Here is a 25,922-nt window from a genome sequence, read left to right as displayed (position 1 = left end):
CTACAAGATTAAATGTGTCACCCCATGTAATAAAAAAAAACTCAGACCAACAAACCACAGTGAAAAAAAAAAGATTTATTAAAAAAAAAAAAGACAAGTTCAAAATCAAACCAAGTTAAAAGTTTAATAGCTGTAGGGAGCTGAAGGAGACAAAAGACCTGCATCATGGCACAGACAAGACAAACATTTACTGAGGAAAGGTTGTTTGATGCACAGAAGAAGAAAAAAAACAGACTGCATGGACATTGTTGAACATGTGTTACAAACTGGTCCCATATGTGACTTGATATATTGAATGACCTTCAGCTAAAGTTTTCTAAATACTTAGCAATCCAAACATAGCAGCAATAGTTCTTTAGACTCAGTAAGCCACCACTCAGTTTTTCTTCAGAATTTTGGATAAAAAATAATGGAATGACAAAGGAACACAAAATATTAGCTGAAAGTTGTAAATATTTCTTTGCTTCATAGATCTATGTTCAGAGTAGTTCTGATACAACAAAAATATTTTCAACATTAGCAGTGCATGAAAAAAAGAATTCCAGTCAGAGTTCAAGCCCATCAAATCTGAGTAGCACTTCACTATCCCTTCCAGTGAAATCTAAGGCATTTCTGTGAAGTTTAATTTTCTCCTGGAAGTGAACTGTTTTATGTTTTTTTAAGGGAAGAAAACAGTTTCAGTTACTCAGAGAAAGAGGAAAGCAAGGTTACGAAACAGGACTAGACGGGACGCACAAGTAATTGGATGGAACTGTGAACTACATCTAACACAACCCTATGGTGTCCATAAAAATGCGGACAGACAAGTGGGCAACACCTGCCTTCATACACATAAAGCACACCTGCCATATTGTTTTTTTTTCTATAGTTCCTACATTTACTATAGTCTTATTAACCACATTTGGTATGAAATAGTTCCCTTTTAATGCAGCAATTTTACCAACAATTAATGAACCAAAGACAAATGTTTCAGTCAGAAAACAAAGACTCTCAGTGTTTGTATAATGAAAGATAAATCCATGTAAGCCAGAATGTGAAGTCATATTGTGAGGTGATCCATTGTCATAGTGTGAGGTGTCTCTTGGATATCTGTAGTATTGCATTTATAAGGACAATAAATTAATTGCATAGATCATCAGACCTTGGGCATGTTTTTCCGAACATTGGACGGAAGAGTTAAAGGATGTGGACACAGTACCAGCTGTGAACAGCCATGAGACCTACTGTAGTTGGTTATTGCCTGTGAACCTTGTACACAAACTGAATCTACATTGCTCTGGCAGGATGAGGTAAGTCAAGGTTTTGAACATATATTTATCTTATATTGTCCCCAACTGCTGTGGGTACAAGTGTGTAACAATGTATCTGAACCTAGTGTACATTATTCATCCATGATCAGGAGTCATGTTCATAAAGTGCCAACGTTTGTGACACAGACAGAACTGAAATGCCAAAAAAAAATTAAAGCCTCTTTGACATCAATGCTGAAACCAGAACAAGAGAAGTATGCAAACATACAAACAAATCACTATTTAAAAAAAACACAAAGTTGAAAACATCTATTTCTCACTATTTGAAGCACTCAACACACTATCAAAAATAAAATCAAAGTTTCTTTGAAAAATAGGATCAATCTTAAAAGTATTGAAACTGAATAAAAAAAAAAACTTAAGAAAATCTTTAAATAAGAAATGTAAAAAAAAAAAAAAAAATCATGTGGGTGAAAAACAGAAACACAGAAGCAAATGCAAACACACAGCAATGGCCAGTATTAAAGAATCTCTCTACTGGCCATAATAATCCACACTGATAGTGTTTTCTGGAGATAAAACAGGGCAGAGCTACACCTTATCAGTTGATTTTCATGTCTCTGTAATAAGAACTTCTTACTCTAATAACAACACCTAAGTCCTGCTTCAGAAAATTATTTTTTTGGATGTCAGTGGAGATTCAGCTTCCCCTTTAATGAAAGGGAAATGAGGAAAAAAACAGAGATACCAGTTTTGTTCAAACTGTTTGGTATAATGTTGTTGTTAAAATAACTGAAGCATTTACCACACTGAAAATCAAAAGAAAGCCTAACTAAATTAAAATCTCTTATTTACAGGCAGCTCTGTATGAGATGTGATCCCTCTTTAGCAACTTTGGATTTTCATCAAATGGAGCAGTGAACCAATATCTAGAACGTTTCGATAATAATCTCTGGAATGCTTTAAATCTATTTAGCTTTTAAAGACGTCTTCACTGTTAAATCTGTCATCAATGACCATCATCTCTAAATTTTTCTCTTCTTTCTAATCTTCTGATTGTCTGAAGCTTTGTCGAGATTGTTGGAACTATAAATTATTTGAGGGTCAAGTGCCAAAAAGAAGTGAGACCACTTCAGGTAAGGTTTCATACCTGAAAAAAAAAAAACCCAAAACAAAACAAACAAACAAAAAATCGCTGCCACTTCAAGAGAAACTAATCCAAGTCAGCACCATATCTGTTTAAAACATGAGTCATCAGCTTTTTGAATGACTTTAGCTTGTCGTATCTGAGCCTTCTGTATTCAAATATTTGCACCAGTAAATCAAACGACAACACATGAAGCTAGTAACACACCAAAACAAAGAATTATGTACAAAAAGGCAGGTTCAAAAAGCCTGAAAGTATCAGACTGAAAAAAAGTGAGAAGTAAAATCAGCAAGTCTTTAAAAAGGTCAAAAGAAAACGTGACTTTTGAAATGTTCTTTTCCTGGTTTCATTCTAGCTCCCCCTGGAAAAGGTATTAGAAAAGAATAAAGTTCAAAACAAACCGTTAAAACATATGTAATGTGTGTCTCTGTGTGTGACTTTTTCTTGACCGTTAGCAAAATAGACACTCCTTGTCCTGTTCTTCCATTTCCCAACACCTGCAATCCTCCAGCCTTGCTTATTTGGAGTAAAAGAGTTTGCTTTAAAATATGAGTTTGTAGAAAATATCTTTTTTTTTTCTGTATATCCTTTCTGTGTAACAGTCCATGTTCCTCCCAAGTGCCTGGTGCCTTAGGTGCACTGTCACTGTGCCGAGTTTCAGCACTTGGGCCCCTTGAGAGTCACTCCAGCTCCAGAGGAAGATCTGACCCAGGGTGACAACACCAGCAAATTAGAAACAACAATGTCTTTAAATGAAGACCTGTGCAGTGTGCACATACAGAGGCACACACAAACACCAACACCAGTGATGATCAAAACCCACCTCTTCATTTGTTATGCTGGTAGGAGTAGGTTGTGTGTTCTGTGGGCGTCTCTATGGCAACAGGTTGTTGGACGGCACTTTCCTGACATGAGAGGGAGGCAGCAAAGATTAAAAATCCATTGTGTTCAAGTGTTAACCTGCTCTAGTGAGACAAAACGGAGGTCATTACCTCGACTGAGATGTTGGTGGCAGGCACTTGGGTGTACTGGGGGATGTAGGTCCCCTGCATAGATGTGTTTGCAGGCATATACTGAAAACAGAATGGAAATAATAACAATAAAAATTTCACATGGCATTGTTAATAACGCTGTCAACTAACGCTGCATGAGATGAGATTTATATTGGAAATTACAACAACTTTCATCAGCCTAGATTACAAAAGGGAGCCACTATTCAAGAGGAACACCCCACCCAGTTCACCTCATTTACCCAAATAAAATTCTAGTTATCTCCACCCAAAGTGTTTGGCAGTAATGACTGAAGACTGGGGAAAAATTGAGATCATTGCTTCTCTCATCCCTCTGGTATCGTCTTGTATAACACAATCCCAGACTGGCTAGTTTGGTAGACAGCTGCTCCGAGCCGTCATTTGACACCGCTGGTGTTTCAGGGTGCCAAATGCAGCTTTAGCAGTTAAATATTGATGCCAGCTGAATGCTAAACGTTCTGTACACTCTACTGACTGTGCCACTGCTGCCCATGGAGAGGTGGCTGAGCTGCTGTGTCAGGGGCCCCATCATCGAGGTCGGCTGGATGGACATGGTGTGGTCCATGCCTGGCGTCAGGACTGCTCCCTATGGGAAAAAACATAAAGGGTGTAGGAAGGAACGTAATATTATGAATGAGAGGCAGAACATTAAAAGATGTCCGCTGCTACGAAAACAGGAAGGCAAGCAGCGAGATTGTAGATACTGACTGTGGGAGGCATGATGTACGACTGGTGATGTATCCAGGATGGGTTGTGTACCTGCAGGAACAAGAAAGACACGTGTAACAGGGCAACGTGACATAATATGAATAGGCTCAATCAGTTAAAAAAACAAACAAACAAGGAAAGCTATGATGGGATTTATGGGGATTTGACCTCGAGTCTGAGCTTGTCCTTCACAGTTTGGCATCTTAACAAAGAGTCTTGAAGACCTGAAAATACCCTGTACCTGATAGGTGGAGACAGGTGAATGCATGTATGGGGAGAGAGAGGTTGGTCCGATCATCCGGTTAGGGGCAATGCTGTACGGGGAGGAGTAGAATCTGCAGAAAGATACACAAAGTCATTAGTCACCACAACATGACCCCCATTCCCTCTGGATATACAAGGGGTTTATCAGAGTAATAGCACTGACCCATTCTGTAAGGATGTGGTGGGGTCATAGGTGAGGGTCATTCCTCCCTGGAGGACAAAGAGAGATGAGAGACGGGCTTGTGATTATGAGGCTGATCAATCACAGACCTTGCAGTGTTGCATAATAAGAAAAACAGCAGTCATCAGGCATGAAGAAAAATCTGAAAACTCACAGTTTCCCCATCCCTTGTCCATGGCCGGCCGTTCTGCAGATATTTTCCTTGGCTCTGACGCTTCTTCTGGCCCCCATCAGCAAATTTGCACAACAAGGGTTCTGGCGGCACTGCACAAGGGTTTTTTTTAGATATGAGAAAATATAATTTAAAATGAAAGATAACATTCATTTTCATGAATGCATAACTCGTTGGATCAGATTATTTCCTTGGACTAGAGATGTGTTTAAAGATGCAATATCCAATCAACATGTCAGCCAGAATAACAAAAAAAACACAAACCTGGAACTCCAGGTGGAGTCTTGATATATTTTCCATTGAAATGTTGGATGATGGCCTCACATTTCTCTGTTGACTCCATCCTATAGGAAAATGTCATGTCTTGTAAATGCAATAGTGCCTTTTACATTCACAAGAGACAAACTTTCTACCTGTTTTAACCACCAGGGGGCTCACTCACCATGGTTAATGATATAACATGAAGTTGATGTGTAACTCCTCTCCTGGCTAACACAAATTTTTGGATATTTCTTTGTGCAAGTGAATATTTTCATGCAGCTGCAGCACCACTGATTGACTTAACAAAAGCTGTACTAATAAAGATGAGGAAATAAACAAAGTCCGTACCTGGCAAAGCCCACTCCCCGGCTGGTTCCGTTGGCATCGCGAAGGATGCGTGTGGAAATGGCCTGGCTGAAGGGCTTCAGCATGTTCTCCAGCTCCTGCTCATCCATGGACATTGGCAGGTTGGAGATGTATAGGTTGGTGGGGTCCTGCTCCTGTTGCTGAATGCATAGAGGCCAGAAGGAGGATTTAAGAATGCGGATGTGGACCAGCAGCCAAGGCTCTTCATTTTGCTTATGGCAAATCCCAACTGTATTGTGCTGACAGGAGCCCTCCAAAAACTCTGGACTGAAGATATCATGGGGGAATTTATATAACCTTTGAACAGGAAGTGTGTGGGATGTCTGACATTTGGAAGGGTGGCAGGTGGAGGACATCAGACAGCTAGAAAAACAGTTGAGAGTAGACGTAGAGGGTTTGAAGTTTGAGGAGAATTTCATTTTGGCCTTGTGGAGACAGTGGATGGGATCTTAGGAGAAAACAGATATTCGGAGATGGTGGAGATAGTCTGGCTGGACTTCAGATGAACTTCTCTCTCACTTAATCTCTCTCTGTCTCTCTCTGTCCCTCTATTTCTACTCATCAAACCCATTTTTTTCTTCCTCACACTCTTCTCTTGTTCTCCATCACTCATATGTTATGACCAAAAAGAGAAGAAGACAGGCTCTTTGTGTGAGACTAAACTCTAAGAGGATGAAAGCGCAGGAGCACGGTAATGTGATATGAAAGCATAATTACATTTCATATGGCTCTCCATCCATGAATGATCTGAAATGATGATGTGCTTTTGCTCGATGGAGAATCGCAGCAAAGACATTTCGGACAAAGACCTTTGGAAATAATCTTCAGAACATCTAAAGCATTGCGCCCATCATCTCCCCACAAGGCGAACATTATCATCTTGTTTCCTGGGTCATGGTAATAATATGTCGCTTGCATTCAAGCAGTTATATTCATGTGGTAATCCTGACCTTGAATGCAGGCACAGAGGCCGGCTCTGTCGGCTTGCATAAATCGCACTAATTACAGTTTTTCCAAAACTGTACTTGAAATTATTAGAAAACAACTTTGAAAAAAATCTCTCTGAGAGCCGCAGTTTCATTTTCTGCTTTTCAGCTATTTTGGAGGCTTTTCTTTGCCTCCTGCTCAAACAAATCTAATTTGACCAACAGTACCTTGTAAGATAACCAATCTGTATCACCCTCTAACCATTATGCATATTCATTATCTCAATACAGAGTACAGATGTGATTAAAAACCTGTAAATGCAGTGCAAATTAATTTCCATCCTATGAATAATGCATGTGTAATCGCTGCGACCTGCGGTGAAGGTGATTTCTCCTTCACCTCCCTCCTCCTCTTTCTCCTTCGCAGCAGCGCGAGCTAATGATGAAGCTCGAACCCACGGGAGTGAGCAGAGGAGACCTGCTGTGGATTTCAACCGCCAGTGAGTCATACTGAGTCAGAGAGAAATCTGACGCAAACATAAGCCCTGTTGTAAAACCGGGAGTGAAGGGGTGAGTGAAATCAAGTTATTTTGTGGGCAAGAAGCCGTATGAATGTCAGTGATCCAGCTTAATGACAGATCAGCTTTCCCAGGGTGTTGGTGGCGTGCGTGCGTGTGTGCATGCTTGTGAGTGTGTCATAATCCGGTTGAGGCAAGGCTGCTGAAGTGCATGCGTGATTGTCAAGTGTACTCTTTCCCCGTGTAAGTGTGTGTGTGTGTGTGTGTGTGTGTGTGTGTGCGTGTGTTGACAGGGCGGGTGGCTGGGCACAGGGCCCTGCTGACTGGGGAGCTGCTCAGACACTGAGTCAGATGCCACCAGGGAGAACAGACAGATCCTTTGTACAGGGAGCTGAGAGACCAGGCCCTGGGACACACTCCCCCAACACCGTCACCACTATGTAGCACGACATGCATGCATGCATACACGTCTACACACTATACCTGTTTGCATCTGTGGACTCCTGTTTGTGCATACACCTACATACACAGGCTAATTTCAACTTGAACTAATATATGCATGTAGTTCACCACCTCACGCATGAACACACAGTTCAGAAAGCTTGAAAAGAAAAAATTGCCAAGAAATTAAATATCCTGAATAACAGTAATTAATAATTCAGCCTTTAACATTTTGCTGAGTCACTGTTTGAATATCTGTTTTGTTTTTTTTACTGTGCTGATTCAACCTGACACTGGGTTGTTATACATAAATCCACCAAAAAGCTGCTATCTCAATCAGCTTGGTCATCTTACTTACCTTGGCCATTTGAGCTTGCACTCCACCCGCCTTCAGTGCTGTCACTGCCTTCTGAGCTGAAGCTGGACTGTCAAAGTCAACAAAGCCATAGCCTGCAGGGAGCGAGACATACAAGTTATGACAATGTGATATGCATACCACAGGATTCTATAGACACGGACATGTAATGTAAACTCATGCAGCTTTCATAGTATTAGACACTGAATCTGCTCTGTCTGGATCTTGCTTCTCTATTGAGGACAGATGTAGAGTTATACAACACTGACTTTATTTATGTCACACAATACACACCTGTTAAGTAGGAATAGTGCAACGTTTAACGCAGAGTAAACATTTGGCAACCAAAAGCAAACAGCTGTACTGCAAAGAGTGTGTCTGCACTGTGCTGCAACCTTAACACTGGAATCTGTAACTTTCCACACAAACTACAGCAGAGATGACAAACTGTCTGGTGTCATGCCTGTGACGTTAGTTCACCTCTCTGTTGTTGATATGCAGTGAAATTGTTGTCAGTGAATACATTATCTACTGAACCCATTGATTTAAGTGAAAAAGAGAGGCCATACACAAAACAGTGCATCTCTATTTTAAATTCGTTGTTTTTTCCTGCGTACAGTCGTCCATACTGCTTGTTAAAATGCAATTATAGCAATGTTAAGATATCACAGATCATGTATATGGATTTCAAATTTTCAATTTCAGATTCAGAGTTATTGACTCCATGTTCAACCATGCAACATATGGAGTACAAACAATATGTAATGAAATCAATAGCATAAACAAAGGTACAGCATTTTTCAAGGATACATGTACTTCTCCCTCATCTTTATTCGATTCTTAGATTCAAACACTATGTGTAACTATTATTAAAAGGTTGCAGAATGTATAGTTGTTTTGTGCTACTAACCCTGAAGCTGCAAAAAGTCTGTCTGTTATTTTGCTTTTCATGAAATAGGTGCTTTCCCACTTAAAATCCTGTTGAAATTCCACATTAAAACCAAAACCTGACATACAGTATCTTTGCACAGATTGACCTTTAAACCTCTGCTCGCCGGTTACTTTTTCAACCTGCCAATGCCTTTATGCCTCACCTTTGCACTTGTTAGTAGTCTTGTCCAGGATGGCTTTGGTGGACACAATCTTCCCATACCTGAAAAACATTCAAGTTTACACTCAGGTATCATCTTTGTACTGAGCATTGTAAATATTCACGTGTTTAAATTCATTATTTGCATTGCAGCATTGCTGAGGCAAAGTAGTTTCCCTCTAAATTTAACACACCCTATGAGACTATGTGCTCCATGATGATCAACTCATAATTCACCTATCAGAGTCAGTGCAATGACATTGAATACAATTACGCCATCTGATAGTAAATGATGTGCATGGGGAGATCTTTAGGGAGGGGGTGGGACATAAATTAAATGAAATAAGCCTAATGTCCTGTGGCTTTCTGCATGCTAGAGAGAATATACAGTATATTGAATAAACTATAGGTTATCTATATCTTATTCATTCTAGCTAGCTCACACACAGATGTCAATAGGGATCATGTCTCAAGGGAAATTTGTCACAATGTGAAAATATGGGGAAAAAAATAAATGAATAAATAGATGTCACTGCTACACATTTGGATTTCTTCCACAGTCAACTATTCATTTGAAAAATCTGCATTATCTTCCGAGCTGTCCAGCTATAGATACTGCAGATACACAGGATAGTGCCTGACTTGGGCAAATGCTTGTGTGAGGCAGAGTGTCTATCAGTTCCCATCTCTCCAGGCATGTGCATGCAGTGTAATCTGATATGCCTCTCCTTGGCTGTCCTGTCCAATGCTGGCTCCCAGCCATACTCTCATTCTCCTAACCAGCTCCCCTCTAGGCAGCATTAAACCCTCCACTGGGTCTTAGTGCCCCTCATGATGCAATCCAGCTTTCATCCAGACGCTGAACCAGTGCCACATTTCATCTGGACTAGAGGAGTCACTTTCAAAATACACTTTATTAATAAGGATTAAGCAATGACCTGCTAAAACTGTAATCTGACAGTTAATCTCTTGGATTACTCTGAATTGGAAATGAAAAGTTACTATAAGGTCACTTCCCCTTTAGAGAAAAAGAGATCTGTAAATCTGTTCTCTGCAACAAAGGCATCTTAAAGTCACCTGTGAATATTATTATGTTTCACTGTGACTATCCGTGACTGTGACTGTGACTGTGACTGTGACTAAGAGTCCTTACTCATTTATTTGAAAGCTATAACAATAAACTACACAATTACATGTTGGGGATATCAATAAATACATACTGTGCCGAGTATACAAGTATTCAATTCACATTTTACTTGAATTACATCGATCAATTCTGCAGAATCTGCAATACAAGGTAACCTAACACCTAATCACCAGTTTATCATCTACTGAATTTTGGAACTCATCCTCCCCTTATGTTTGATAATGTCAAATGTAAGAAACAACTTAAAACCAATCTACGACCTGAATGGCTGAATCCTAATTCCTAAATCGTATTTGCATCTCTAGTATCTAACATAAAACACTTTGACATGCTCTAAAAAAAAAATCACCATTAAAATGTATTTCTCTACTTAACATACTGACACTGTTATATCATTTATCCCATTTAAATCCTCTGCAAATTGAAAACAGAAAATGTCAACTGCAGATCTGTTGTATTATGCATCTGACCTCCTATACAACATTACTATTTCAAGGTGCATTTCTTATTCTAAACCTTGAGGTGCAACCAACTGGACTGGGTGGATATGCCAACACTGTCTCCCTCCCTATATTCTCATTTGCATCATTACTGCGTGCAGACCGCCACCCACCCAGTCTCCTACTGCACATTATATCTAATGAAGCTATGAGCTCTACTTGCTGCTCTCCCCTGCTTTCACAGCTGAGATACTGAAGACACTGAGATACTGAACTGTGCTCAGAGGTCTTGGACTACATGATGCAGAATGATAAGAGGAGTTAGAGACTCAGCCATGTGTGAGAGAGCACAGCATACAGAGACCAGCCCAACATCCATCCATGGTCAACCACCAGAGACAGGACCAGGGTGAGGGCCAGAGCGGAAGCGAGGCACCCAGGGAGGCAACTGCAGGGGCCAGAGATGGAGGACCAACCCCCATCCCCTCTTCTCATCCCTCATCTGTGTGTACAACAACTCTAGGTGTGGGGGAGGGGAGCTTTAGGAGTTCTGTGTCTTCACAGTATGTACATATTAACTGTTCCAACTTTGAGTAAAGTATTTAAAATCCCCTCTGTGAATTGTCTTCCTGCTGTTTTACACCCTGGTCTACAAGCATTTTCCTTTATTAGCTATCAGAGTATCCTATCTCAGTCTACTTTAACTGTGAATTACATTGGCCTTAATGCGCTCTGCTAACAGGCAAATTTCATGCAGTGATTTTATCTGCTCTGTAAAAGCAGAAATATGAGAACTACCCCCACAGAACACCACCTGACACACAAACCCTGAACTCCATTCACTCCTCCCCCCTCCGATTCTCTCCATCCAGCAACACCACCACCACCACCCCAACCCCACCTCCCCCCTCTTCATGCCATTGCCCTTGTTTGTCTTTCCCTTTCCCCTGGGCTTGCCGTTTCCTGTAGGGTTGGGCAGCCTCATGTGAGCCATATCTTCCAGACAGCTGTAAAATAGCAGGCCTCTCCCTCTCCCTCTCTCTCCCTCCCTCCCTTATTCAATCCCTCTTGCCCCCTTTTCCCTCCTTTTTTTCTCACTCCTCTCCTCTGCTCTTCTGGTTCTCATCACCAGGCTCCAGAATTCATTTAAGTAACCCCAGATCGTTCTTTTAAGCCCTACTTGTTTTGATGTCTCCCACTGAAGACCTAACAAACATATCAGATGGATTGGATGATGCTCTTGTTTGATGTCTGACTACGCGCAGCCCATGACAGTTTTCAAAGACTCACACTCACATTGAAGAGCAACATAGCATGGTATTTATAGTGCATGATGTGACTTTGAATTGGGATAACGTATAGTCTCACTGTCATCATAACGTATGGTGAAGACTCAAGCACAGAGGAGCCATAATTCATATAGGTTCAAAGTCAAAGAAGGAGCAAGAGCAGCCATAGAGAACAAATTAACATGAGAGAGGGAGACTAAATGTTCTGTATAGTTGCTGGAAAGTCTGTGCTTAGCTGTGCCAAAGTGAAAGGTCTTAGTTAGTTCGCAGGCCAAATAATTGTTGGTTTTTCCATAAGGCCACTAAATGATGGGCCTGAAAAACATGTGGCTGTCTTCTGTGTTCCAGAAATACCTGCTAAGGTGTACTTAAGCATTCATGTGCACTTCAAGTGTGAGGAAGCCATCCATCTCCTGTATTCGCCCGTGTAGTAATGCAATCCATTCAGTCTTTCAGCCACCCAGCCATCTATCCATCCACCCATCACTCTGTTCTATCTTAATCTACTCTGCTTCTCTAACCTGGTTCATACTCAGTGCAAGCAGCCAGAGAGAGATTTATTAGGTGTCTTGGTAGACAGCTGAAGCGATTGGTTTTTGGGTGACTTACGGCTGACAGAGTTTGACCAGATCCTGGTCTGTGGTTCCTGGGTGGAGTCCACGGATGTACAGGTTCGTTTTGCTCAGCTGCTCTCCCCCGCTGTTGCTGCCACCGCCACCACCACTGCCATTGCTGATGGTGTTGCTGCTGCTGTTGTTGTTGTTGTTGTTGGGGCTTGGAGGAGCCATCTGATGGTTGGAGGGGGACACATACGCCTGCTGCAACAAGAGCAAAGAAAGAGCGCATTTAGAGAGCAATTGAATGGATGTATTGATGTGGTAGCTAAACTGAATATGAAGCAAGAGCAGCTGGTTAATGGTCCACTAACAGACTACAGTTACTACCAAACTACAGGCTTATGGGGAGAAAATAAATTAAGGACACAATTAGCCAGAACGTGAGCAACAGCGGTTGGTTAGCCTAATGACATGGTGTCAAACGTCCTAATGGGGCCACAGTCAGAGCCAGGATATCAATAGCAATTTCACTGGTTCATCTGACTTCATAGGTCAGCTATAATGTCATGAAAGATTTACAAAAAGAAGACAAAATCTGCTCTATATTAAATAGGTGTTATAATGTAAACCAATTCATTTCTGTCATCCAAAAAGAATTATCAACACCACAGCATAGATGAATGAGCAACGTGTACATGCTCACATTAAAGGATTATAGACAAAGTTGTTTGCTCTTCTTGTGCATATGAAAACATTAAAAAAGCAAGGTCATAGTCACAGGAATGTGCTTTCAAGAAAATTAATTAAAAGCTCTTAATGTGCAGTGATTTATTTGAATAAAAAAAAAAGCCAAACCAAGATCTATAACTAGCAGGTTTTGCAGATACTCTAAATAATTAACCTGTAGCCTCGACAACAACCACACAGTGATTTAGTTTCTCCAGTATATCCTGCTTGACTGGAAGGTAAATGAATATTGGTTCTACAAGTCAGCATTTTACTAATGTGTATGTTCACTATTCATTTGCACAAAACAAAATTCAGACTGCATGCCTCAGATTAATGCTGTAAGAGTGGATGTTGACTGGAGTATTGAACTCACCCTATCTAGTAAAACAGTGCTGCCTGTAAACATGTTGTCATGCATTAGTGAAGGCACACAGTTTGATTACTGTGCCTGGGCATCTGATGCAAAAGGACTATCAGTGTTTCACTGATGGGTTGTCTATGAATACTATCTTGGAGGAGAGCTGTTGCCTTCACTGTTAAAATATTACCATATTATTATTATTATTATTATTATTATTATTATTAGGCTATTATTACAGACTTAGGAATGCAAATCAAAATTACCTCAATTTGAATGGAACAAAACCTCAGAGAAATTATACTTTTGGCAGAACCCTTCACTGCAAAAAAAAAAAAAAATCTAGCATGTATGGGAAATGATCCCTCTTACAAATGCAAGAACAAAGAGTGTAATATGAAATCTGGCTGGAATTAATGTGGCTCGATGAGAGGCTCTTGTGCTGCGGGTTGAAGCTGAAACAGTTTTCACTGGGAGTATTTGAAACTGTTCCAATCAAAACTGTTCACAGAGAGATGTGTGGATTATCAACAGCAACCAGGACATGGTTTCTAGAAAGAAACATTTATATTTTCTTTTTCTAATTTGATTTTTCAGTGCTTTGAGCAGCGAAAACCAAATTCTGCTGGCTGCTATTGTTTTGAGGTCTTGGCAGAAATCTCCAAACCATGACTGTCTGCATGACTGGATGTGTTTTAGTACTAACACACTGCAGCATGTACAGATACTGTATGTGCATACAACTGATATGTTTTTGAACTTTTTTATTTTATTAATACCATGATTTGAGGCCAAACTTCTAAATTAAATTAGTCAGGAAGTGATAAATTCAGTGTCCCCTCAGTGCTGGAGGAGGGGGAACTGTTTGATTAGTTATGGTCAGCGGGCCCGGCCCCAGGGAACAATGGGGTGGCTTGTTGGACACCACAAGGTCAGAGCTGGACCACCAGCTTGTTAACAGAGAAGGAGCTGTCAAAAGACTGCTCGAATCAAGCTAATTAAGGCTTCTCTACTTCTCTCTGCCGTGGCTCTGCTCAAACCCAACAGAACTAGTTTAATTCACATTGGAACAAAAATACATAAGAGACAATCACATTTTACAAAATTCAAAACAATATTCTAAAGTTTGAAAGCAAGATTCAAACAGCACTCTGATGTGGTGATTAACATGATTTGGATGTTTAAAAATGAAATTTGACACATTTTTGGCCTCACATCATGTCAGTCAACACAGAAAATCAACAGCTCCTCTTGAGGTAGGTAGCAAAGGATGATGGGAAAGAAAAGCAAATGACCCTCTATTGTTTGTTTTTGGCCATAGCTCAGTGTCATCTGTCATGACAGCTAGTCTGTGTGTATTATATCATTGAATGAACATATCACAATATTTCCAATCTAACCTGAGTTAATGTTACAGGCACCGTTTCATATCAAAGATAAAGACTCAGGCATGTCTTTGGGGGTTTCATTCAAATATGATATTTTTTATATCAGCACACATACAGAGATCAATGGTCCCTAGAGAGAGCTCCAACATGAGAACAATCCCGTCTCTTGTTCTGTGAGGAACAAGAATGTGGGCATCCTCCCCTCACTGACTGTTGGTGATGTCAGGCTGCACAGACAGGTAGTTGTAAATTCTCAGAAGTAAAAACAATTGTGTGGCAAGAATGCAGATAAAGGACTACTCCTTTAAAACAGTCAAGGGGTTTAGCTCTGATTGAAACTGTTTTCAACTACAAAAGTGTCTAAATGAAGTTATCATAATGAAGCAACCATATGATGGTTTGCATCTTTCCCATTACAAGAAGAAGGCAGGTTACAAAAATATTCACTAAGAATTTCCACTACATAGATTAATCCTGGATAAGATTTTGTCAAATTGAGTTTAATAGGAAAAAAGTTAAGCCCATCTAATACATGGAAACTATAAAATCTGAAACATATTATGTATAATTAGATTAAGGTAAAGTGCTTATCCAGTTAAAATAAAAGCACCCAGACTTTTCAAAATAATGTCTCTGGTTTGTGAAAGCTTTATTATTACATTACTGCAATATTAATGTGTGCTCTGTAATGTTATGCATGCCCACACAGATTTCATGAACAGCGACACACTGTAGATGTTTAGGAAGCTGGGAAAATGTCAACAGGAAGGAAAACTGACAGATTGTGTTAATTATGAGAATATTAATTCATACACCAAACATGTATGTGACAATGCACGTGAAACTAGATTCCAAGCACTTTAGGTATTTACATTCTTCTACATAATATACTTACAACCAAGGAGCCAAATGGCTAAACAAGCAGCAGAGTTATAAAGAACTATCTGCATCCACGAGGAGTTCTGCAACAGACGGTACAGACCCAACAGACGTCATGACAATCTGGGACAGACTGAATCCCACAGAAGACCTGAGACAAGTCCTACAAGATACTTGAACAGCCTGCAAATGTACCAAGGAAAACTGGTGCTGTTTGAAAGGCATTGGGTGGACTCACCAAATATTGCCAAAAATAGTTTTTATTGAATCAATCAAGTCATTATGTTTAAATGCTTCCTCCTTTTACTTTCAGAGCCTATAGTACATATAATGTTGTAACATTCTTTTAGTCATTACTGACATGAGAAACAGCAACTCCACTCCACAGCTGCCATATGTTTCCCAAACTCTCCCTCTTTTTTAGACAAGCCCAGAAAATCACAGTGACTCACAGACCCTATTCATCTCAGTCCTCTTCTCTAATCTCCCTCTCTTCTTTATCATCAATAGTGCGCTGTTTGTTTTTCCACAATCACAGGCCTTTCCTGTGCTTTCACTTGCCTTCACTGTAGGCGGCCTGCAGAGACTATCAGGAGGGATGCACCTGCAGAAGCCTGGGGAGAAGGAATCTGACAGGAGACCGAGTCCGGGCCCAGGCCTGGCTAGTGAGGCCTGTCTAATTGGGATCTGAGCTTGTTAGCGGAAAGTGCTAATCCCTCTCATGTGCTCTCTAGTCAGAAGGTAGTGTCTCATTAAGACCGCTCTGCTAGGTTTCTTCTGAGAAAAGGATGGCAGTGAGTCAGCTCCACACCTACTCCCCATCTGCACCAGTGCCCAGCACCAGCTCCAGGTGTTTTGCCACCCATGTAAGGTAATACCCAATGTGCTGGTGCAAGCAAAGAAGAAAAAAACAGGCATGCAGAAGAACAGCTAGGAAGGTCAGAGAGCATGATGAGAGTCTTAAATGTGCATGACTGGGAATCACAAATCTAATTTTACAGCCTGTAAAACTGCATATCCCCTCAGTTAGTTCATGCCCAAAACCTGACCCTCTGACATGTTACAGATTTCCTTCCACATTATCTGTTTACACTGCTCCTTACATGCACCACTGTCATCTGTGGGCATTCTTTACATTCCTTTGCAATACACAAATGTTTGTGTTTCTCTCCTTGAAGTGGGTGGGGGTTGCAGAGGGGCATGCACTGGGTCTAAGATCAGAGTTGAAGCTGTCGTTAAATTGAACTACATTCCTGGAGGCAATTGTTCTGTGGGAACTAGGATTCTTGACAAGACAAGATCAACTCAGGAAAAAAAAGCAGGAAATCCCTCTGTGTGCACTTTAAACATAGACTTATTTACAGCTGACATACTAATATTGGATTTAAAACAAACTCAATCCTATCTGTTGATGTACAATTGATGCTCAGTCACTTTCAGCCACTGGGGCGAGAGAAGCTCGACAGCTCTCACATTCCCATTAATATCAAAGTGCACAGTTATAGTCGCAGAAAGACAAATCAGCACTTTGTGTTATTATTATAGTTGTGTGTAAGAAGCATGACCACAGTAAGTGGCCTACAGCGTGTATGATGCTGAGAGAGGGAGCTGGCTCCAGACAGCAGCGGAAGACTGATGAGGTGATTACAGTTGGAGGGAGCGCAGAGGTGATGCCAGTGGGGACCGTGAGTGACTCAAGGACTTTTTCATCCGAGAGAGAGAGAACAACGAGTGCTAAGTGAGGCAGGATGTATGACTTTAACTTTAATAGCAAGGGTATGAGCCTGACTGTGTGACAACTGAATGCAACATCTCTCTGGCAACACACACCCTTTGTGCAAACTGATGCTACTCTCAAAATATTCTTAAGGTCTTCCTATTTACTGCTGTCATTTAGTTATCTCCATCCCTTTAAGATGGATGTAGTTTCCTACAACAAATCAATATTATGTTCCATCATCTCCAAAACAATGTGGAAATGCATTAACATACTGATACCTTCCATAACCATGCAGTAGTAGGCTACTGTTAACGTCAAACTGTAAAAATCTGTATCTCTATGTTGCTAAGAGTAAGGCTATGTTTATGAGTAGCCTACATCACATTGTATCTTGAATTAAGGAGAAATATCTGAAATGTGGGGTCCTACCTGTTTGGCTAAAGAGACCTTTAAAGGCACCGTGGAGAAGATCATTGTGTTACAGACACAATCTCTTTATATTATCTTTCTGCAGCTGCAGGCAAAAAAAAGCAGTGCAAGCTGAGAAGAGCCAAATGAAAAAAGGGATGAAAGTCCTTGGCGTCCTGTGGCTAAAAGGTGAGACTTCTCCTTGCTCTCCTGACTCAATCCAGTTTTATTTATAAAAAAGAAAAAAAAGAAAAAAAGAAAAGAAAAGAAAAGAAAAAAAAACCCTCAGGAAAATCTGTTTTCAACAGGTATCAAACACGCTGAACAGTCCAGAGAGTACATTCATGAGTTAGGAGGAATGTTCAGGCTCTCTTCTCCATGTGAACTGAAGCACTGACAGACAAGAAATCAAGGTATGTGAAACACACAGGGGAGAAAGAAAAGAAAAAAGACTGGGGGCAGTTAATTGAAAGCAGAAGGGGGAGGAGGGGGGTCCTCTTAATCCTTCTCTCCGCCCTTTTTCTTGTAGTAAAAGACATAGACCAAGGGGGTTAGCACTTGACGCTGGATTTACAAGTCCCCTCTCTGTGTGACTTTGGCACTCTAACAATGCAAAATTAAAAAAAAAAAAGAGAGAGAGAGAGAGAGAGAGAGTGTGTGTGTGTGTGTGTGCATGTCTTCTTTCAAGGAAAAAGGTTTGAGTTTGCAGAGCCCCCCCACCTCCTTGAAATGAGCACATTGTCTGAATCCAGGATTCCAGGAATTCCAGGTCATTAATCTGAGCAATCTGAATTCCTGCCAGCCGTGAGGCAGGGAAGGGAATAACACAGGCAAGGAGGGAGGTGTTTGATTTCAGCTTTGTTGAGACATTGCTGGAGAAATGCTGAGAGTCACACATCAACGCGCTTAACAGGCCGTTCCACGTTACAGCTGAGCTGCAACATTCACATTGTAGGTTGAGATCTTAGCAGGTAAACAAAAATCTTCAACGATCAACATTGTAAATTCTCTAAATACTTAACATGTTGTCCCTATAGTTGTAAACAACCTTGTCCAATGCTAGAACCTCTAAATACCCCTGAATGTAGGCTGTGATCTATACAGAAGAGGTTGAAAACAGAGCCAGTGTCACCCCATTAATTATCAATAGGAGAAATCAAACTAATCAATATTGTACCTTATGAGCTGCAACTGATCTACATATCCCAGGTGGCCACATGCATCACATCAATATCAGACCTCTTCCATGGGCTCTGTAACTTTCCTCCTTTTCTCAGTGCCATGCAAACCCTCAGTCATCATGAGCAGGACTGAAGGGGTGGGGCATACGTGTACGCGTAAAAGAGGAGGAAAAAAAACTTTGCTAACTTGTCCTTAATTCAATGAAAACATTACTTAAGCAAAGACGCGGGTGATTGAGTCCCTATGAATACATATAAAAGTACAACACCGGCAGCTTTTCTTGGCTCGTTCGGAGTCGTATTCAGCCGGTTTGGAAGCCGTGCTCAGTGCGTGCAGAGCTGGGGTGTAGGAAGAAGAACAGCGGCCGTACAGGAACAAACGAAAGCAAACTGTGGTAGTAATCTACGGGCGACAATGTAACGGGCCCCGTGTTAGTTTGTAACAGTGTCACACCAACATCCAAAAAGCCGAGAGCGAAGGTTGCAACAGCGAGTAACAAGAGTTTAAGCGTCGCCTGTGATCCACTTTCAAGGACACTGCAGCTTAAACAGCCGAGCAGCTTTTAACTGGAGACGGCTGAGCTCGAAAAGGCACCGCATCGAGAAATGACTCCCGCATTTCAAGCCACAGAGAGGGGAAGAAGAAGTAACGGGCTGTGCCGGGTGTTATTTACCTTCTTGTTGTTGTTTTTGCCGGTGTAGCCGTTGTACGGGTTGATTCCTGTCCTTGGCGGCACAGAGAGCAGCATTTTTACCACGGCGCTGTGTCCGGAGGAGCGGAGGAGCGGAGAGCCAGGGCAGTCAGCTGACGTCAGCCAGGGAGACTCAGCCAGGAGCAGCGGTAGTGATTGGAGTCGCTCTTCCCAGCACTCACTCTACACCGGCTCTATATGTTCTATATCTGACTTTATCTCAAGCTCATGATCCCAGCAGCATATTCTCTTACCTGCTCACTTAACAACACACTTAAATATATCTTACATCTAATTCCCCCCATACCAGTGCCAAATGTCCCTGCAGGGTTTATTAGGATTATAGGTGGAGAAAAAAGCAGAACTGTTTGTGCATTAAAGTTCTAGTGTTTTGTAGATGGATGAATGACGAATTGTGATTTTTCTTTTAAATATTCAAAAGTAGGGACATTGAGTCTTGAATCCCACGTGTTCCCCTTTTAGCCAGTCATCATAGCATCTGGTTTTAGTGTCAAGCTTCAATAATAGAAGTGAGAAGGAATAGTGCACTATTCCCTGAATAGAAGAAGTACAAATGACTCACTGTGACCTGGAATACCTTTCACCTTTACTGACAGTGGTCATTAAAAAGATTCTTATTGCCTGAAGCAGGTTATGGCAACTTGTTTAAATCAATAGGCAGCCAGAAACATGTATGAGTTAAGTGTTTTTTCCCCCCTCAATAAGACAATAAAATATCATAAGAAGAGCTTTTGTGGTTGAAAATGATAACTCAAGGTTTTTTGTTGTTTTTTTGTCAATACTGTGTTTTTTCCAGTTATTTACCATTTTCACTACAATTTGCAGAGATCTTCAACAGGGGGTCCGTGACTCCTATGAGGTCCACAGAGGTGCTGCAGGGGGGTCATGAAACTGATTATACAATTTTGTTTGTTTTTTTTGTTTCCACATTTATGGTTAGAATAAAAACGTCAATTTGAATAGCTTGTATGCATGATTATCATTCAATTGAAAGACATTGTTGATATTGGCATTGGTATCAGTTACTAACAAGGTCTGTTTATAAATGGCAATGGCACGACCACGAATATACGAACCTGTGTTGAGTATTGAATCCAGGGTACGTTTATACATGGTAGGCTACTAGGCCTAGTTTAATATAATACACAATTTTATAAATATTTAAAGTAGGGGGTCTGTGCTTTATCTCTCCATCAGTTTGGGGGGTCCTTGGCCTGAAAAACGTTGAAGACCCGTGATTTCAAGCTTCACTGCTGCATTGTTCAAGTGTTTTGGAGCAATGGTTTTCAGCATATACACATTCAAGAGTGAAGAAGTCACCTGATTGTCTAACCCTGGTCTCACCCTGGTCACCCTAATAACAATATTAAAAACAACACTGATAATTAAAGTGTCACATCCTCTTCTTTTGATCGAGTGAATTGTGTCTTAACTCAATGTGGTATTTTGCAGACTTAACAAAGCAAAGAAACCTAATTAACTGGTTGCAGTCTACTAAACAGATGTGAAAAAAAACTTTACAAGAGTTTCACAGTACTAAACAAATGGCATGTAACCATACTTACTAACCCTGCTTAAGACTGGAAAACTAATAAACTAACTCTCTGCTGCCTTATAGAATAAAAAAACAAAAACAGTATTATATCTTAAAAAGTGCATGTATGGAATATAGGCAAAAGCAAAGCAAAATGTTCTACATACTTTATGTAGTCTATATGTGATCACACGTGAGTCCATCCATGCATTAAAATTGGGCTGATGTCAAACCAATGTGATCTCTCTGCTGTGCTGATGTCTCCAATAGCAAGAGACAATGGTGAAATTAAATGTTTTATGCTGCAACTACTTTTGCAGTAAACTAAAATTTCACATCAGACATATAGTTGCAAGATATTTAAGTTATACTGCATAAGATATAGATACAGTTCACTTGAGTATAATGTAGCTGAAGCAATAATGCAATTGAATAATTCTATGTTTCTGGATCTGACCCAAATTAAAAATTAACTCTTGATAAATAAGATGTCTGTTTATATTAATTCATGCCCCATATGTGTGCATTTAGATGTCTCTCATCTTATGAGTAAAAAAAAAAGTGTTTGTATCAACAGAAGTTGCTTCGCAACTAAATCCCCTGACCCTTTTGTCTTGTCTTGCATACACTGACTGATTAGCCCTCAAGTGTGCAGGAAACATATGCAATTGTTCACTCAGCTATACTGTTTTTTTCTAGCAGTAGCATTTGCAAAATGTATCCACATCTGTAAAACCCAGCATCACAGAAAGACAGAGACAGAGGCCTATATACTTGTGTTGATCTATATGCACAAGGGATTTCATCCTGATTTCATCATGACGGTCTAGTCAGACAGATGGGAGAGGCTCAGCTGAATTCATAATCTCTCTCTCCCACACACACATGCACACGATGTCAAAACTTGAAGCATTGGTTTCATTTGCATAAAAATGACATTATTCTGTTTTGCCATCATTCTCTCCGGTTAGATATTGATGCTTTTTCGACTGGACCATTTCAGACCACAATTAGGTCATCCAGTGTCGCTCACTCCCCCTGTTTCGATCTATGCAATGTTTTGATATGCGTGTGCAAGTGTTCAGCCAGATGGGCTGTGAGTTCCACACAGCTCAAGGACAGTTTGGGGAGTGACTCAATCAGCAGAGGGCCTGAGCCAGCCAACACATACTGTGAATTCACCAGTAACGGGAATATTGGAGCCTGCTGGGAACTGTGGGTTCTTGGATAGGGTTTCCTCCACCAAAAGATAGAAGAAAATATGATGGGATTGTAACTGTATAATACAATAGATTTCATTTTTGTGTATCAAGCAGTTTATTCCAGAGCTGAAATATCTTTCCTGGCAGAACAACCAAAAATAAAAATAACACCTGCATGTCTACAAATCCAAGATTCCTGTGAAAATGTCACGATGAACTCTGTGTTGGACTGGGAGTCCTGCTAGTGAGTTACAGGGGGGGAGGGTTGCAGATGGGGGAGAAGTTAGGTGGGGTAAGGGGTAGGGGAAAGGGTGGTGGTGGTGGTGGGGGGTTAGAAGAACACAGGCTGCTGGTGCATGCTCCGCATTCCTCAGGTGTTGCAGCATAGCTTGCTTAGTAATTACCTTTTCTGTGAAAAACATGCACAAAGCCGCACTTTACCAGCAAACTGAGCAGCAGCACCGTGAAGGGGTGTTAGGGGAGATGTCAGAGACAGATGGGCATATGTTTATATTTACATGAAAGCAATTAGAGCTGGTTGATTGTTATTTTCTAAATGAGCGTAGCAGAATAAGAAAATGGTGAAAAATGACATTCATTGTGTATTTCATATGCAGCGTAGCTACGAATGTAGATTGTGACTGTGAGAGAGTCAGCAATTTGATTCATGCAGCAATCCATCTTCTCTCAAGGATACAGGCCGGTCGGGTAACGATCGAAGCCAGGCAGACCTTGGCATGTAAATCTGGTGGTGTGATACAGATGCACAGTTACAAAGATGGTGGTAAGCCTTGACATGCTGATTTTTTTTTCAACCTTGCAGACAGGTCTCAGATTGCTGTGGCCCTCCTTTTTTGCATTCTGCTTTTCACTGTTTCTTTCAAACGTCATCACTTTAATCACTGACACCACTGTCAAAGGAGAAGCAGGTTCTCTCTGCCTGGGAATGCTTCTCTCTCACTTTCCTCTCCTTCCTTTTGCCCCCGCTCTGTCTCCTTGGCAGGCTTGCTAAAAGCTGAGGGATTGTGTGCAGATGTGCCTGGAGAGAGGCCAGCCCCTCTGCCCTGGGAGAACATGTGGTCTGGGAGTGTTTACGCTGGCACTCTTTCAAGCTGTCTCCCACACAGCATGCTGGCGTCTGTCTCTACTGGATGACAATGCTCAACCCTCCTCCCACAAAAGGGGGCATTCTCAGGTTGAGGTGACACCAGCAATCATGTTGATTCACTAGTGTTGACAAACAGGAGAGACAGCAATGCAATTAAAAGCAAACACATTTGCAAACATAAAAAAAAAAGATTTTTAAATTGAGGGGCTTTACTGAAACAATTGGAGTGAAAGATTGAAAAAGAAAAAAACATTTAAATACTGCTATTCTAACTATCTTCCCCTAACTTTTGCATTTATATTTTGTTTTCATCTTCTGCATGAAAATGTGCTTGGATTCAACAGATATCCAGACACTTGAGGCATGTTTTTTCACAGATTCCCCGCATACTTCACATTCTCCCCTGTGATTCGGGCTCTGGGTAAACATCTGTAAGCTGAAACTCCCCAAAAGGCACGTTTATTCCTAACACCAGTGGCATTGAGGTTACTGTCAGTTTGTGTAGTGTGAAATACACACCTGTTGTTTTTCATATCGAAGATTACATGCCAGTGGGAAAATAACACAAACACTGTACAACACCATAGGTTTGCAGAAAGAGTCATTAACTGCATTTTACAGTTACAAAGCGGCTGCAGCACAGGGCCAAGATCCTCTCATGTTCAGTTTTAAACCAAATGAGTCTTTGATCAGAGCCTCCTCAGAGGGGGGCTGTGTAATATTGACCAAATATTGCAACAAAATGTTGAGTTGATTTTGTTATATTAGTAAAATGACTTCCAGTCTGCATGCCTCTGTAATGTAAGCGCTCAGTGCCCCCTGCAGGTTTAGATAGTTCATGAGAAGACCGAACAGGCACAACTCAAAAGAAGAATTCAACAAAGATTATGATGCTCAAAGCTATAAATACATTACTAAGTTGGAAAATGTGGAAGATTCAGAGGTTATTGAAACAACAAATGACTACTCTGTGAGTTTAACTGAAGATGCCTATATCTGAAGTTACTTCAGTTAGGCCAAGTAGATATTCCTGCAGGGCTGATTTACTGTCATCTTTTCCATACTTGATGTTACTTAGTGTTCTGGGTCGTTCTGGTTATGTATATCAAAGAGTTGTTTTTAAACTCACAACAAATATTGAAAATTCATCACATTATTGAAAATATTTTGGGGCTTTTTGCTGAATAAAATAATTATTTGTATCCAGACTGATTTAACCTTTTGTCCTTAGTTTTGGCAAGCAGTCATGGTACTTGCTTCTAAAATCCCCAAAATATATTCCCTCTGTGATTAATTCCCTGCCCTTGAAGTTGAAAAACTATTGTAGCTGTTCAGGTATCCAGAAATATGCCATATCATATCTCATAACAATCTCACTGATTTCTAATTCCCCTGAGCCACTAGGGGGCGGGATTTAGTGAGGAATGTAGAGGCTGAAGGGCCTCCACAGTGTAGGCTACACATAAACCACACAACTGTCTCACTGCATTAATATCCACTTTAACTTGTGAAATGGGTGTAACTCTGAATGTGTGAATGTTAAAAACCAGATCCATGCGCTTACACCGCTTAATTTAGAGCATACAGGCAAGAATTTCTTTGGGCCTCTAATTCAAAAGAAGAGTTTCATTGCAAAGGTAGCCTATTTAGGCTACTGCATTTCCCAACAATATGACTCTAATTTTCTAAGCATACAGCTGCTTACAGGTTACAACAGCATGGAAAGATTTGCACCTTTTTTTGTATTTTGTTGTATATATTTTACTTAATCTTCTCACGTGGAAGCTGGAAATGTATTTAGAGATTTCAACCAGTAACACGCCACAGATTTATTTGAAAACACTTTTAAAAGATGGAAATGTGTTCAGCAACTGTGAACAAAGCTGGATTATCAGCCAGGCAAAGCAGACAGCTGCAGGGACCCCAGAGTCGACCTGAATAACTGTCTTCTTCATAGGCTATTTGTTGTCACTTTATTTTTTAAGGCTTTCTCAGATTGCTTTAACTAACTGGCCTAATTAACACACAGAAAACCTTGACTAATGTTCTATCCCCACTAACCTTTACAGTATAAGGCTGCAAAACACATTTGTTTTAACTCATTTGTAGCTACATCTGAGAGTTGTTTCAGTCACAATCAATGGATTCTTTAGGATCAAAATTGTTGTAACATTTTGCTAAAAAACAAACAAACAAACAAACAAACAAACAAACAAACAACAACAACAACAACAGAACATATGGCGAATATTCACATTTTAAAGTCTGTTGTCATTGAATTTCTGGAATTTTCCCTTTCACATAACAAATAAATGTTCAGTTTTGCGCCAATTGACCGATCGATCACTGGAGTGCTGATTGGTTTCTGGGAGATAATGGGACAACCATGTACAATAGGGGTCAACAGGGGCCGAACAAAAAGAGAGAGAGAGAGAAAGAAAGAAAGCAACGTTGAGCCAATATGGCTGACTGTAGAGCGCCAGTTGCAGTCGCCGCCTCTCTCCCACCTCCACTGTTGATGAAAAAGAGCATGAAATAGGAGAAAAGGAGGTGTGTTGG

At 40.6% G+C, this 25,922-nt stretch overlaps 1 protein-coding gene across 2 annotated transcripts; it reads right to left on the bottom strand.

The window, feature by feature from the left end:
* Positions 1-110: 110 nt before the first annotated feature.
* Positions 111-19,959, bottom strand: LOC310988718 (RNA-binding motif, single-stranded-interacting protein 2-like). Of its 2 annotated transcripts, XM_083975405.1 has the most exons (14): positions 19,481-19,956; positions 12,196-12,404; positions 8,715-8,773; positions 7,624-7,715; positions 5,363-5,520; positions 5,018-5,097; positions 4,736-4,845; positions 4,564-4,610; positions 4,378-4,471; positions 4,137-4,187; positions 3,904-4,014; positions 3,390-3,470; positions 3,221-3,302; positions 111-3,100 (listed from the first exon to the last, which is right to left on the bottom strand). In XM_083975405.1, the coding sequence occupies exons 1-13, from the start codon at positions 19,553-19,555 to the stop codon at positions 3,225-3,227; spliced, it is 1,245 nt and encodes a 414-aa protein (XP_083831531.1). In that variant the 5' UTR covers positions 19,556-19,956; the 3' UTR covers positions 111-3,100; positions 3,221-3,224. The 2 variants fall into 2 exon arrangements, with proteins under 2 accessions (XP_083831531.1, XP_083831532.1); XM_083975406.1 differs by lacking the exon at positions 4,137-4,187 and having other exon boundaries at positions 19,481-19,959.
* Positions 19,960-25,922: the final 5,963 nt, after the last annotated feature.

The sequence above is a fragment of the Trachurus trachurus genome (genome assembly GCF_905171665.1).
Source record: "Trachurus trachurus genome assembly, chromosome: 7".
NCBI classification, from domain to species: Eukaryota; Metazoa; Chordata; class Actinopteri; order Carangiformes; family Carangidae; genus Trachurus; species Trachurus trachurus.
Note: the sequence above shows the minus strand (reverse complement) of the source record. Positions and strands in the feature narration are given on the sequence as shown.